This window comes from Choloepus didactylus, chromosome 2, assembly GCF_015220235.1.
Source record: "Choloepus didactylus isolate mChoDid1 chromosome 2, mChoDid1.pri, whole genome shotgun sequence".
Lineage (NCBI taxonomy): Eukaryota > Metazoa > Chordata > Mammalia > Pilosa > Megalonychidae > Choloepus > Choloepus didactylus.
In genome coordinates, this window is record NC_051308.1 from 161,996,181 (window position 1) to 162,009,873 (window position 13,693).

General features: G+C 34.0%; 1 protein-coding gene across 30 annotated transcripts in view; it reads right to left on the reverse strand.

Annotated features, from left to right (window-relative positions):
- Window positions 1–13,693, reverse strand: part of ADGRL2 (adhesion G protein-coupled receptor L2) — a 502,012-nt gene that overhangs the window by 154,658 nt on the left and 333,661 nt on the right. For all 30 annotated transcript variants that reach the window (XM_037826794.1, XM_037826795.1, XM_037826807.1 and 27 more), the window contains one exon: window positions 9,448–9,620. In XM_037826794.1, coding sequence (XP_037682722.1) covers window positions 9,448–9,520 — 73 coding nt within the window. In that variant the 5' untranslated portion in view covers window positions 9,521–9,620. The remainder of the gene's footprint in view (window positions 1–9,447; window positions 9,621–13,693) is intronic.

Sequence of the window (13,693 nt, forward strand, 5' to 3'; positions counted from 1 at the left end):
TACTCAATGGTGAGAGACTGAAAGCCTTCCCTTTAAGATCAGGAACAAGACAAGGATGCCCGCTGTCACCACTGTTATTCAACATTGTGCTGGAAGTGCTGGCCAGGGCAATCCGGCAAGACAAAGAAATAAAAGGCATCCAAATTGGAAAAGAAGAAGTAAAACTGTCATTGTTTGCAGATGATATGATCTTATATCTAGAAAACCCTGAGAAATCAACGATATACCTACTAGAGCTAATAAACAAATTTAGCAAAGTAGCGGGATACAAGATTAATGCACATAAGTCAGTAATGTTTCTATATGCTAGAAATGAACAAACTGAAGAGACACTCAAGAAAAAGATACCATTTTCAATAGCAACTAAAAAAATCAAGTACCTAGGAATAAACTTAACCAAAGATGTAAAAGACCTATACAAAGAAAACTACATAACTCTACTAAAAGAAATAGAAGGGGTCCTTAAAAGATGGAAAAATATTCCATGTTCATGGATAGGAAGGCTAAATGTCATTAAGATGTCAATTCTACCCAAACTCATCTACAGATTCAATGCAATCCCAATCAAAATTCCAACAACCTACTTTGCAGACTTGGAAAAGCTAGTTATCAAATTTATTTGGAAAGGGAAGATGCCTCGAATTGCTAAAGACACTCTAAAAAAGAAAAACGAAGTGGGAGGACTTACACTCCCTGACTTTGAAGCTTATTATAAAGCCACAGTTGCCAAAACAGCATGGTACTGGCACAAAGATAGACATATAGATCAATGGAATCGAATTAAGAATTCAGAGATAGACCCTCAGATCTATGGCCGACTGATCTTTGATAAGGCCCCCAATGTCACCGAACTGAGCCATAATGGTCTTTTCAACAAATGGGGCTGGGAGAGTTGGATATCCATATCCAAAAGAATGAAAGAGGACCCCTACCTCACCCCCTACACAAAAATTAACTCAAAATGGACCAAAGATCTCAATATAAAAGAAAGTACCATTAAACTCCTAGAAGATAATGTAGGAAAACATCTTCAAGACCTTGTATTAGGAGGCCACTTCCTAGACTTTACACCCAAAGCACAAGCAACAAAAGAGAAAATAGATAAATGGGAACTCCTCAAGCTTAGAAGTTTCTGCACCTCAAAGGAATTTCTCAAAAAGGTAAAGAGGCAGCCAACTCAATGGGAAAAAATTTTTGGAAACCATGTATCTGACAAAAGACTGATATCTTGCATATACAAAGAAATCCTACAACTCAATGACAATAGTACAGACAGCCCAATTATAAAATGGGCAAAAGATATGAAAAGACAGTTCTCTGAAGAGGAAATACAAATGGCCAAGAAACACATGAAAAACTGTTCAGCTTCACTAGCTATTAGAGAGATGCAAATTAAGACCACAATGAGATACCATCTAACACCGGTTAGAATGGCTGCCATTAAACAAACAGGAAACTACAAATGCTGGAGGGGATGTGGAGAAATTGGAACTCTTATTCATTGTTGGTGGGACTGTATAATGGTTCAGCCACTCTGGAAGTCAGTCTGGCAGTTCCTTAGAAAACTAGATATAGAGCTACCATTCGATCCGGCGATTGCACTTCTCGGTATATACCCGGAAGATCGGAAAGCAGTGACACGAACAGATATCTGCACGCCAATGTTCATAGCAGCATTATTCACAATTGCCAAGAGATGGAAACAACCCAAATGTCCTTCAACAGATGAGTGGATAAATAAAATGTGGTATATACACACGATGGAATACTACGCGGCAGTAAGAAGGAACGATCTTGTGAAACATATGACAACATGAATGAACCTTGAAGACATAATGCTGAGCGAAATAAGCCAGGCACAAAAAGAGAAATATTATATGCTACCACTAATGTGAACTTTGAAAAATGTAAAACAAATGGTTTATAATGTAGAATGTAGGGGAACTAGCAGTAGAGAGCAATTAAGGAAGGGGGGAACAATAATCCAAGAAGAACAGATAAGCTATTTAACGTTCTGGGGATGCCCAGAAATGACTATGGTCTGTTAATTTCTGATGGATGTAGTAGGAACAAGTTCACTGAAATGTTGCTATATTATGTAACTTTCTTGGGGTAAAGTAGGAACATGTTGGAAGTTAAGCAGTTATCTTAGGTTAGTTGTCTTTTTCTTACTCCCTTGTTATGGTCTCTTTGAAATGTTCTTTTATTGTATGTTTGTTTTCTTTTTAACTTTTTTTTTCATACAGTTGATTTAAAAAAGAAGGGAAAGTTAAAAAAAAAAAAGAAAAGAAAAAGACAAACAAGGAAAAAAAAAAAAAAAGATGTAGTGCCCCCTTGAGGAGCCTGTGGAGAATGCAGGGGTATTCGCCTACCCCACCTCCATGGTTACTAACATGACCACAGACACAGGGGACTGGTGGTTTGATGGGTTGAGCCCTCTACCACAGGTTTTACCCTTGGGAAGACGGTTGCTGCAAAGGAGAGGCTAGGCCTCCCTATATTTGTGCCTAAGAGTCTCCTCCTGAATGCCTCTTTGTTGCTCAGATGTGGCCCTCTCTCTCTGGCTAAGCCAACTTGAAAGGTGAAATCACTGCCCTCCCCCCTACGTGGGATCAGACACCCAGGGAAGTGAATCTCCCTGGCAACGTGGAATATGACTCCCGGGGAGGAATGTAGACCCGGCATCGTGGGATGGAGAACATCTTCTTGACCAAAAGGGGGATGTGAAAGGAAATGAAATAAGCTTCAGTGGCAGAGAGATTCCAAAACGAGCCGAGAGATCACTCTGGTGGGCACTCTTACGCACACTTTAGACAACCTTTTTCAGGTTCTAAAGAATTGGGGTAGCTGGTGGTGGATACCTGAAACTATTAAACTACAACCCAGAACCCATGAATCTCGAAGACAGTTGTATAAAAATGTAGCTTATGAGGGGTGACAGTGGGATTGGGAATGCCATAAGGACCAAACTCCACTTTGTCTAGTTTATGGATGGATGTGTAGAAAAGTAGGGGAAGGAAACAAACAGACAAAGGTACCCAGTGTTCTTTTTTACTTCAATTGCTCTTTTTCACTCTAATTATTATTCTTGTTATTTTTGTGTGTGTGCTAATGAAGGTGTCAGGGATTGATTTAGGTGATGAATGTACAACTATGTAATGGTACTGTTAACAATCGAAAGTACAATTTGTTTTGCATGACTGCGTGGTATGTGAATATATCTCAATAAAATGATGATTAAAAAAAAAAAAAAAAACTAAGCCAAGAGCGTCATCAAAATTGAAACTAATTAGTAATTAACAGAATTACAAGTTCTGCAAAATTAAGGAGATTTAAATGCCTCCTGTGCTTTCAATTAAGCTACCTTTAATAATTACTGATTCTTTTAAAATATAACAATAAGTATGATAAATGCCTAACATGCATGTAAAAGCAGTATTTCAACAAATTGCTCTAGTCTGGACAAATTTATACTTTTCACTTTAAGCAAATTATTTCATAACAGATCTATTTATTAAATAATCAGTGTTTTATATCAGAAAATCGAGGTTTACAAAAGTTAAACAGCCAAGCAATATGATGTTACTGAAGTCTGTTGCGTGGCTGTTGTGTATGACAAACTTATTTGCAACTTTTTTTTTCCCCACCAGCAATAGGACCCACTGGTGAATCAAAAGAGGCGGTAGATGAAAAAACCTTTTCCACCACTGGAAAAGAATCAAGGAGCGATGGAGTAGGGTAAAAAAGTTTCAGAGAAAGTAGGAAGAAAAAAAGTCATCAAGCACTTGAATTTAATCCTCAATTATGAAATATGAAATATATACATAGAAATGACCAAGGTATGTTTCAAATTAACTTTTATAGGATGCCAGAGTATCTGATTAAATTTAGTTGTTGTTTTAACTTGGAGTCACATTTAGAACAGCTATACCTTGCTCCTAAATCTTGGAAGTGATACTCTGAGCCATTTGGTTTTTGCAAGATAAGAGGCAACCTTAGATGATTTGTAAATTAATATTTATATTTTTAAAACTAAATTACATCACTACCTATGGAGAAGAAAGCTGCTGCAATCAAACTGCATTACTCTCACATATCACAAAAGAATATTTAAAGTATCCTAAGAGCTATAATTAAGTACTTTCTTAAGAAGCAAAATTACATCGGTCTACACTAAAAAATTAATAAAATCATTAAAAAATATAGTGATACATTGTTTAGAATGATGTTAATTTACCTGATTTGTGGATTTAAAAAATAAGGTTTCATTTGCTATGTAGCAAACATAGATATGCTGTACAATTCCAATTAGTTTAATGGGAATTATGACTCCCATTAAGTTTAATAGGAGTCATTTCGCCAAATCCCAATGTATTTTGCTGAAAATTTACCTCTAGCCTCCAACTAATCAAAAGTACTAAAATGAACAGAAGTAGTCAATTTTGCTGGACTGGGAATCTAAAGTCCCTATAGTAAGTCAATTCAGTGTTATCACAGCAATAGTGATGCAGCTATTTCCAATGAGGAAAAGAACAAGGTTATCACAATGAAGAGAGACAAATTGAAACAAGAGTTTAGAGGGCTCTGAAAATGTAAAATTTACCCTCAGAAAATATGTTCTGCTTTTTTCCAATCTGGAGCTAACTTTTCAAACTTTTATTTTTTTCCTTTCTCAGTATATTGCCTAAAACAAGTTTAAAAAAAAAAAAAATCCTGTTTGCAAACATAAAATTATGTCCAAGGAAGGTGATATGGTTACTCTTGCTTCATCAAATGAACAGCATATTTTTATAAATTGAAAAAAACAGGATTTAGTATTGAAACAGATGGAAATGATAAACATGCTACACTTCTGTAACCTACATCAAATCTGACTAATAATTTTTTCTGTTCTATAAGGCTAAATAGAGGTTTAGGAGAAAAGGTTTGAAGTCAAATTTTTCAGATGCCTCTGGAGTCTAATCAGCAGAATAAAGAGTGATTTGGAAAGGTACAGATAGCAATTCCCAATACTATTACTGGCTAAATATCATATACCTCTACCCCTACACTCAGCCACCCCCACCCATGCAAAACTGCAGTGGTTCTCAAAATGTAAGGCCCAGCAAGATCCTCAGCATCACTCAGAATCTGTCAGATATGAAAATGCCTGGGCCCCACACCAGATGTACTGAATCAAAACTCCAGTCTTTCCAGACGATTCTGCTGCACCTAATGTTCAAAACCCACAACAATGCTGCTTTATTTCACATCCATGCTGTTGTCTCCTCCTAGATTTTTCCTGAACTACCATGCTTATCATTGCCTTTGCCTAGTGTAATCAGTTCACACTGAGACTCAAATCAAGCATCATCGCCACTTCCAGCTGGAAGGCTTTTCTGACATATACCCCAACTACTCAACTATCCCTCATCCAGATGCCCCTGTGAATACCATCTCATAGTCTGTATCAACTTGTATTGTAGCTGCTTCTTGTCCCCTCCCTCACTTTAAGATTATTTATGTGATGCTATTTACCTGACGGATAAAAGTTGAGTCCTTACTATATGCCAAGCATTGTTCTAGGCTCTTGGATACATCAGTGAAGTTGATATACTATGTATACATGTATTTTATGAATAATAGATGCATTTTCCTTTACAGGTATATAAACGAGAGAATGATAAAAAGAAAAAAAAAAGAGTGAATGGATATAATGGTCTGAAGTATTTTAATTCTTCCTAAGTTTAAGAAAGCTACTATATCTTCCATCAAATTATAGACCTTTCCTGAAGGAAATATTTAAATGAAAATAATTTTGCTAAGTTATATTTATCCCTAAACCTGCCCTTTTCTGCCTCCCTGCTAAGTGAAAAGACTCTAGTCACACATTATTTTCTAGTAATACATCATTAACTCAAAAAGTCAGTGTAAAATGTGCTTGGAGAATTTAAAAGTACATGAAAAACATAAGATACTATTTCTATAGCTATGTTCTTAAATTTTCTTTCTTTACATAAAATAAGTATTTAAAGCAAAGTTCTTAATATCATTTTTATATAGGGTAAAAATTTTTTCTTTAAAATAAAGATAAACAACAATGTAATCTGAGTTAATTAAGCAAAATTTTGACTAATGGAACTGGTTATTTAGTCACTGCATGAGGAATTCAAACTGAAATCCATATTACCGACCTTGCTGAAAAGTACTATTATTTGTAAATTGTCACTTAAGCAAGCCTACATATGTCTGACTTACGCTTGCCAGGGCTCCATTATATAGCATAACTTAATTCTCTAGGACACGAAAATTCAATTTACTTGCCTACTTACTGATACATGATTTCACAGTGGGTTACTGCGTTTATAAAAAATTGGCCAAAGGAATCAAAGCATACCAGTTTCTCAACAAAACTATTTTATAAGTCTTGTGGTTAGTTCTCTAGGAATAAAATGAATTCTAAGAAAAGTTTACAAAATAATTTGAAAGTCTGGCTGTTAAAAAATAATTTATTTGGTAATTCTCAGTATAATTGTCAAAAATACACAGAGGAGGAGAGAATTTAAGAATATATAAAACATTGCTCTTATTTTGCAAAAACAAGTACATTTTAATGGGCAAGACTTGATTCTTAAAAACTGATTGGTTAGATAAATAAGCTAATTCTAATAAACCTATATATAGATTCTGCCACAGTAAAGCTTTAAAAATGCTTTGTGATTTGCTCTTTATTATGCATGGAAAATGCAATATTCACAATGTTTATCTGTAAATATAACAGGTCAGCCCTTCTTGCAAAGTTGGAAATTTTCTCCTCATATTTATAGATTTAAAACAAATACAAAATTATATGAATTCTTTAAAATCATATACCAAGGTTAAAAAAAAATAGAAACACTTAATATCTATTGACTCATATATTTTCTGAACTGGGTAGTGCATAGCAGAATGAAAATTATCGATGGAATGTGGAAATGCCACTACTGTAAACATGAGAAAAGAACGTTCTGAAAAAGAAAGAGATGGCCCATAGTTGAAGACAATGATACAGACTTGTTTTTTTTTTAACAAAGTGCCTGAATATGCCATTACTTAAAAATCTAACATCCGATTTTAGCCAGAAGCCCGGCAAGACCAAGCTACATGCTGGGACACTATCATGGTTCACAACTCTCCTGTCTGCCGCAGACACCGATTGGCCTGCTGCTCTCAGCCACTTTACTTGCTTGGAGTTTTGAGCTCCTCAACAACAGGAACCATGCCTTGTGCACTCTGAATCCTAAGCACCTGACTCACCTTAGTAACTTAATAAATGAGGAAGAAGGGAGGAAACTACCTAGAAAACCTCATCTGAGTTTATCTGCAAGAATCTGGGAACTGTACAAAAAAGAGCACATTGTGATAAGATTTTAATAGGGAACAATCATGTGAAGGCCCAGAAGAAACTTAATGGCTGAATGGTTAAATTTATATCTCCTTTCCTCTGCCTTCATACCTAACTTTGATTGGTTTTCACTGTAGGTGTTCACAGAGTATTATCTGCTTTCTGACAATGGAATTCTATCACACCATGTAAAACTTTTCTAAGACAAACCATGTGATGCTGGATCAATGCTCTAACCCCGTATACTCTTGCAGCTAGCAATGTGAGTTCTTCCCAGGTACTTTATACCCGTAGGAGGGAACTGCTTCAAAAGCAATACCCACTGGCCTGATGTGCCAAAAATGAAATTTCTTTTAACAGCAGATATGAATCCTGACCTAACAGGTGACACTGGAAATAAAACTGCAGTAGCTCATGAAAAAGTCTCTGTTTGCTAGTCCCCCACTGAGCTAAGCTACTGTGCCAGTAAGTTGCCTCTATCCTGATTGGAAAATTTTTCATTATGTGGGCTAATGAGCCATTGGTCCACACCTGGAATCTTTTTAAATGTATAAAAACATTCAAAATGTAACAGCAGGAATTCAGTTAGGTTCTCCACCCAAAATCAGATGCAAAATTACAGACTATACATGATTTTCATAACAACACAAGTCAGAGATTTATATTAAACTCAGTTGCTGCTCATTTTTATCATTACAATAAATACATTAAAAAAGTCAGACTTCACAAATCTTAATTCTCATGAAAAGAGCAATGCAATCTAAAAAAAATTTACTCATTTGTAATTTTTCAAGTGTAACTTACTTTCAGAATATAGAAATTCTTATTTTTGAAAAATCTAAATTTTTTATTTAAGTTATAGTAAATTATTTCAATATATTGAATGTAAGCGGACTGGTAGGTCAAAGAGAAAATAACAAAATATGACTTTGGAATAAGCAATTCAAATAAAACTCTTTCTACAAAATTAAAATGTTAATATTTTGAAGACTTTTAACCAAAGTAGTTCTTATTTATTAGTTAATAGTATGTCTCTTGCACCCACCTCTCATTTTACCGTTACGTATACATGGAATCATTTAAAAGTATACGTAAGGCCAATTTGAAAATTCTATAACATTTTCTTCAACAATATTTAATTGGGACTGAAAAAAATACATTTTATTTTAAATGCATTTCTCAGAGGTTTCATAGTCTTCCCACGTTTTACAGTATTAATATATTTTCACACAGAATACAGTAATGACCACTATCAACTAACTGTAAAATTTATGCATCTTAGCTCCATATTAACTCCTAACCTGCTCTGTAAAAAGCACCTGGGCAGATGTCTGTTTTCTGTTTTGCTCTGTTTTCACATGGATGTAATATTCAACTAAAGTAATAATGGACACCAGGAAATCAATATATTAATTAATTAATGATGGCTCCAATTATTTCATTAAGCCTCAAAAGACAAACTTCTTCAAAAATCAGATATTTCTTCAAAAATATCCTCACTACTATTTCAAGCTTTAAAAAAAAATCTTTCAAATAATGCTGCTTGAGAGAAATTCCACAACTCTTGTTAAGTCTACAGGAAAATAGTTACACTTCTACAAATTTCATATGGTAAGGAAAACATACATTGTTAAATATATAAATAGCATTAAAAAGGGAGCAGTTCAAAACACATTTTTTTTCAGAAGATACACAAAAATTTTTTAGGAGTTTTAGATCTATGACCTCATTTAAGACACAGACAAATTAAATTTGAATTGAAAGACCTGTCACAAAACACTTTCAATTTTACTAGAATAAATTTAGTAAATAAATGTGAAATATATACACCAAAACAGAGCTTTCAATTCATTCCATTAGAATTATGTGGAATAACTGTATTTTATAAATTTATGTAAAATATGAATTCAGATTTCTCTTGTTTTGTAATGAAAATAATGTTGACCACCCAAAGAACTCCTCACTCTGGAAATTTTCTAACTCATATTTTTAAAATAATAAAATAATGTTGATTCTAACCACTTCCATACAAAGAAATGTAACAGTTTTTCTACTGGTTTTAAAAAATTTCAACTGAAGCTTACCTTCTGTATTCGGTAAGATGATGATTATAATGGTAAACCACAGACTTCGCATTCTGCAACCAGAAGACATCATTATTGATCCCTTTAAATATTTTCTTTGTATTCCTTAATGAATCTTGTTATAAATGTCCAACTTCATGGAAACCAGCAGTGTGCATCATTGATCCTCATATCTGAAAAACAAACAAATCCATCATTTACTCCATGGCCCTGCTACATCAAGGAAAAAAAAAAAAAAAGGCAAAAACAATAATGCCAACAACTCTCCCTTTTTTCCTCCTCCCTCATCCTTCTCTTGAGTATAAAAAATAATGGTATACAGTATACTTTAATCCTAAATCCAATATGGAAGATATTCATATACACCAGAGATCTAAACCTTGTATTTCTCAAAATGGATAAAGCCAAAGGAAAAAAAAAAAAGTATATATAAACATGACATAGATGCATACAATAGTTATATAAATTCCTGATACTGAATTTTTCTTAGCAAGCCATCTAAAGCAGAAAATCATTCCAGAAAAATACAGCATATGTCTCCCATGACGTACAGTAACTTTATCCAAGTACTAGCTTTTGCATGTAATGACTCTAAATAAAAATTTCTAATTGCGTATACATTAGTTCCTAGTGATGATAACAGCAATATCATCTATTATTTTATCCAGGGATGGTGTAAGGTAGATTAGAGATGTAATCAAACTTGTTTTTTTCCTATACAAGGCTAGTAAGGACATATGGATATACTTTAATTTGTATACTAAAGGCATTCCTAAAACTCCACATTGCTAAACATTATATATCAAACCGTTATTTCTGGTTGCTGGTTATTCATAGAGAAAGTGCTTTAATAAAATCACAAACTCATTTTAAAGTTTTAGATTTTCATATAGTTTTTCCTTACAGCAAGGTATAACTTAATAAGATCAAACCCTTGATTCCCCCGGACCAAAATAAAAACCAAGACTATGATTATATCTCAAAGAATGCCAACACAATTAAAGGGGGAGGAAATGAGAGGTGGCCAAGAATAAAAAATCCAAGCCAAGACTAATTTTGACTAACCATTAGGACCCAGCTTTCCAAATTGCAGAGTACAAAAATTTCAGGAGTCTAACTTAGTCAAATTCTAGGATCATATAAGACCAGGTCATTTGTTGGGTTCCATTCAAGCATTTTACTTCATTCTAGGGCAGTACTGGGAAGATGCAGAGTTAATACTAGCTTTATGATATATATAAAATGCAATCAATTCCCAAATTTATTTAGTCTGCTGGTCTACCTCTGAGAGAAAAGAAATTACAAGTTTTCCCTTTAAAGTGACATCTTACTGTTTCCTCATATTAATTTCCCATTATTTTCTTCTAGGTATTAATACTCTTGCCAAGTTTCCTCAAGCCACTCTTAGTTAACTTGTTGCAAACTAAAAAGTTTTATCAAATGGGACAGCAAGGCAAATACCTACCCCATTCTGAAGTTGTCTATATAACTCAAATAAAATGAATCTGCACAAAAAGTTGATAAATGCCAGTAAAACATAAAGGAATATTTAGAAAATAAAAATTTTATGGGTAACTCTGAGTTCTCTATTTCACGTTATCTGAACTACTTTACATTTACTAGATGTTCAATGTGTCATGTGATTCTATTATCAGCTCAATATAATCTTTCAGTTCACTGGAATGTAATTTCAATGGGAAAGCAATCAGATTCTAAAAGGAAACACTCATCACACTATAAAGTTACTATGTTGCTTTACCAGCAAACACACCAAAAAGAATGTGAAAAATTAATCTGAAGCTATTTTCTAGCGTTTAAGTATGAAGGCCCATAAAATCACATTTGAAACTAGTGAAATATTTCTGTAATAATGGGTTTGTTTTATTACGCCTATAATTTCAGAGTTAAAAGTGCTTCCCTATCTTCCCCTCCATGACCTCTATCAGCCCAATTTTTTCAACTCTCTCTAGAAGTAAGACCTTTTAGGTCATAATGAGGGAGGACACAGTTGGTGTTGCCCATTTTTGAGACCACCTCAGATTCTTTTCTGTCCAAAAATAAACAGTACAGAAACAAAAGAGAGGAGCAAACTTCCTCCTCTGAATGCCAAAAATATTAAAAGAATGATACATCAAAAATTAATCTGACGGAGGCACATGGCACACATCCCTAGAGAACCAGCTGGCTCTCTCCGTTCATTTTTCCCTCTGAGTTCCTATAGACTGTTTAGAACACAAAACCAAGAGTAAACATGCGGTTTACATATGCTGTAGCAAAGTACCTTTCTTAAAACTGCACCTAGTCTATACAAAGCACAGGAAGTCAAATGATTTTACAGTCTGTCACATCCAAAAGGCTAATCAGTCAACAATGTCTTATATCCTTCCGACTACTCAAATTAGAATTTCAATGTGTGATTGAAGTGCATTAATTCGCTACAAGTAAAACTAAGTCAGCCTTTGGATTGCTTCTGATTCAAGCAAAGAATCTTGACTATCCAAGTTTTGGCTGTAATGAGCACTTTCATTTCAATGAGCTAATGCCTGCGGGCTGCTTGCCCACATGTACAACTCTTGAACACATTTCTACTTTCCTAAAGTGATCCAAGATCAGTCTGTCTTCAGTCATCCACTATTTCAAAGAGTCCTTGTTTGTGGGAAAAAAGGGAAGGAAGAAATCAGGGACTGATGACTGCCTTGTAGGAAACAGCTGCCAAGATAGGAAAACCTCTGTTAGTGAGGGGAAAAGGAGGGGGAAACCACACAACCAAGACTTTTTTTGTGGTCTTTGGCCAGGACTGAATACTCCATGAACAGATTTTAACTATACTAAAAATTCAATGTATGCCTAACTTAAGGTTTGAGAATGTGAAACACAATTTTTAAAAATACACTCCAATCAATTATGAGATTTAGTATAAATGATTGCTTCTGTCAAAGAGAAACAGGATCTGGAATTTATAAAATCATGGCTTCTATTATGCAGATAAAGTTTAAGTCCATCTGCCTGTGCAGTGAGCAAATAAAAAATATATATTCCTTTTTCTCACTTCTACAATACATAGGCAATAACTTTCACATTAAATAAAATTAGTTTTAAATCTCAAACTTTAAACACAACTTTGAAAACTAATGCAAAAGATTTTACCGCTGTGATCCAAATTAAAAACAACCCTCCATTAAACTAATGTTAATGAAAACTGCAATTCTTAGCAAACCACTATCTGCTAAAAGTAGAATGAACGTAAACATATATAATAAAATATGGTGAAACATTTCCCAAGAAATGTTGCCCCTAAATCAAATTAGAGCCAAAATACACACATAGATAGTTGTAGACTCCTCCTCCAAACTCTGTAATTACCAGCAAGATGAGGCCCAATAAAAGCATCTCGATACCAAAAACAAAATCAAGAAAAATACTGGAAAAGGGCTATTAAATTTCCTTTCAACACACTGAAAAGATTATTTTAAGACATTCCCTACATTACTAACCTCTTTGTCTTTAGATTTTTAAGAAACTTGTTTCTAAGAACTTCAGGGAGCTTAATATGGAGTGCAAGAGAAATTAGGAATGTAGAAGCACAGAACACAGATAGCAAGTCTCCTTAATGATAAATAACAGCTCATTTCTTACTAAAAACAGTAAAAGAACATTTCTACTTAAACTATAAATGACTTATGATTTTTAAAAACCCAGGCCACTTTTATTGTGCAAACTGCTCCTATCTTCACTTCTGTCTAATCCTTCAAATAAAGATTCAAACAATTTCTTCCTATCTCTTTCTATAAATCACAAGCCATTGTCTACCAAACCTTTGCCATGTGTTTTTTTTTTAGATGTAAGTATCCTTTCACTCTGTCATGCAAAAAGTCAATTAATGCATAACTACTAAACCTTCTACAGCTGAACAGTGACTTCCAGGAATAAGCTTCAGCATTGTTTATATCCCAACAGCCCTCAATATTTTATACATGACTTACAAGGTACAGTCAACTACAGTCTTTCAGAGAGTAACTTGCTTATATTTACTAGTTTCACTAAATATCCCATGCCTTAAACTGTCAGCAAAATTATTTAAAAGGAAAACCCCACTTAATCAGTTTTAACAGTCACATTTTTTTTTTTTATGTTGCATTATCAGGAAATTATATTAAACCTTGTATGTGATGATGCCTATTTGGCAAAAACAGAAAGAAAAAATAAAATTTATTGATAAGCATCAATTAAAAGAGCATACTGTATG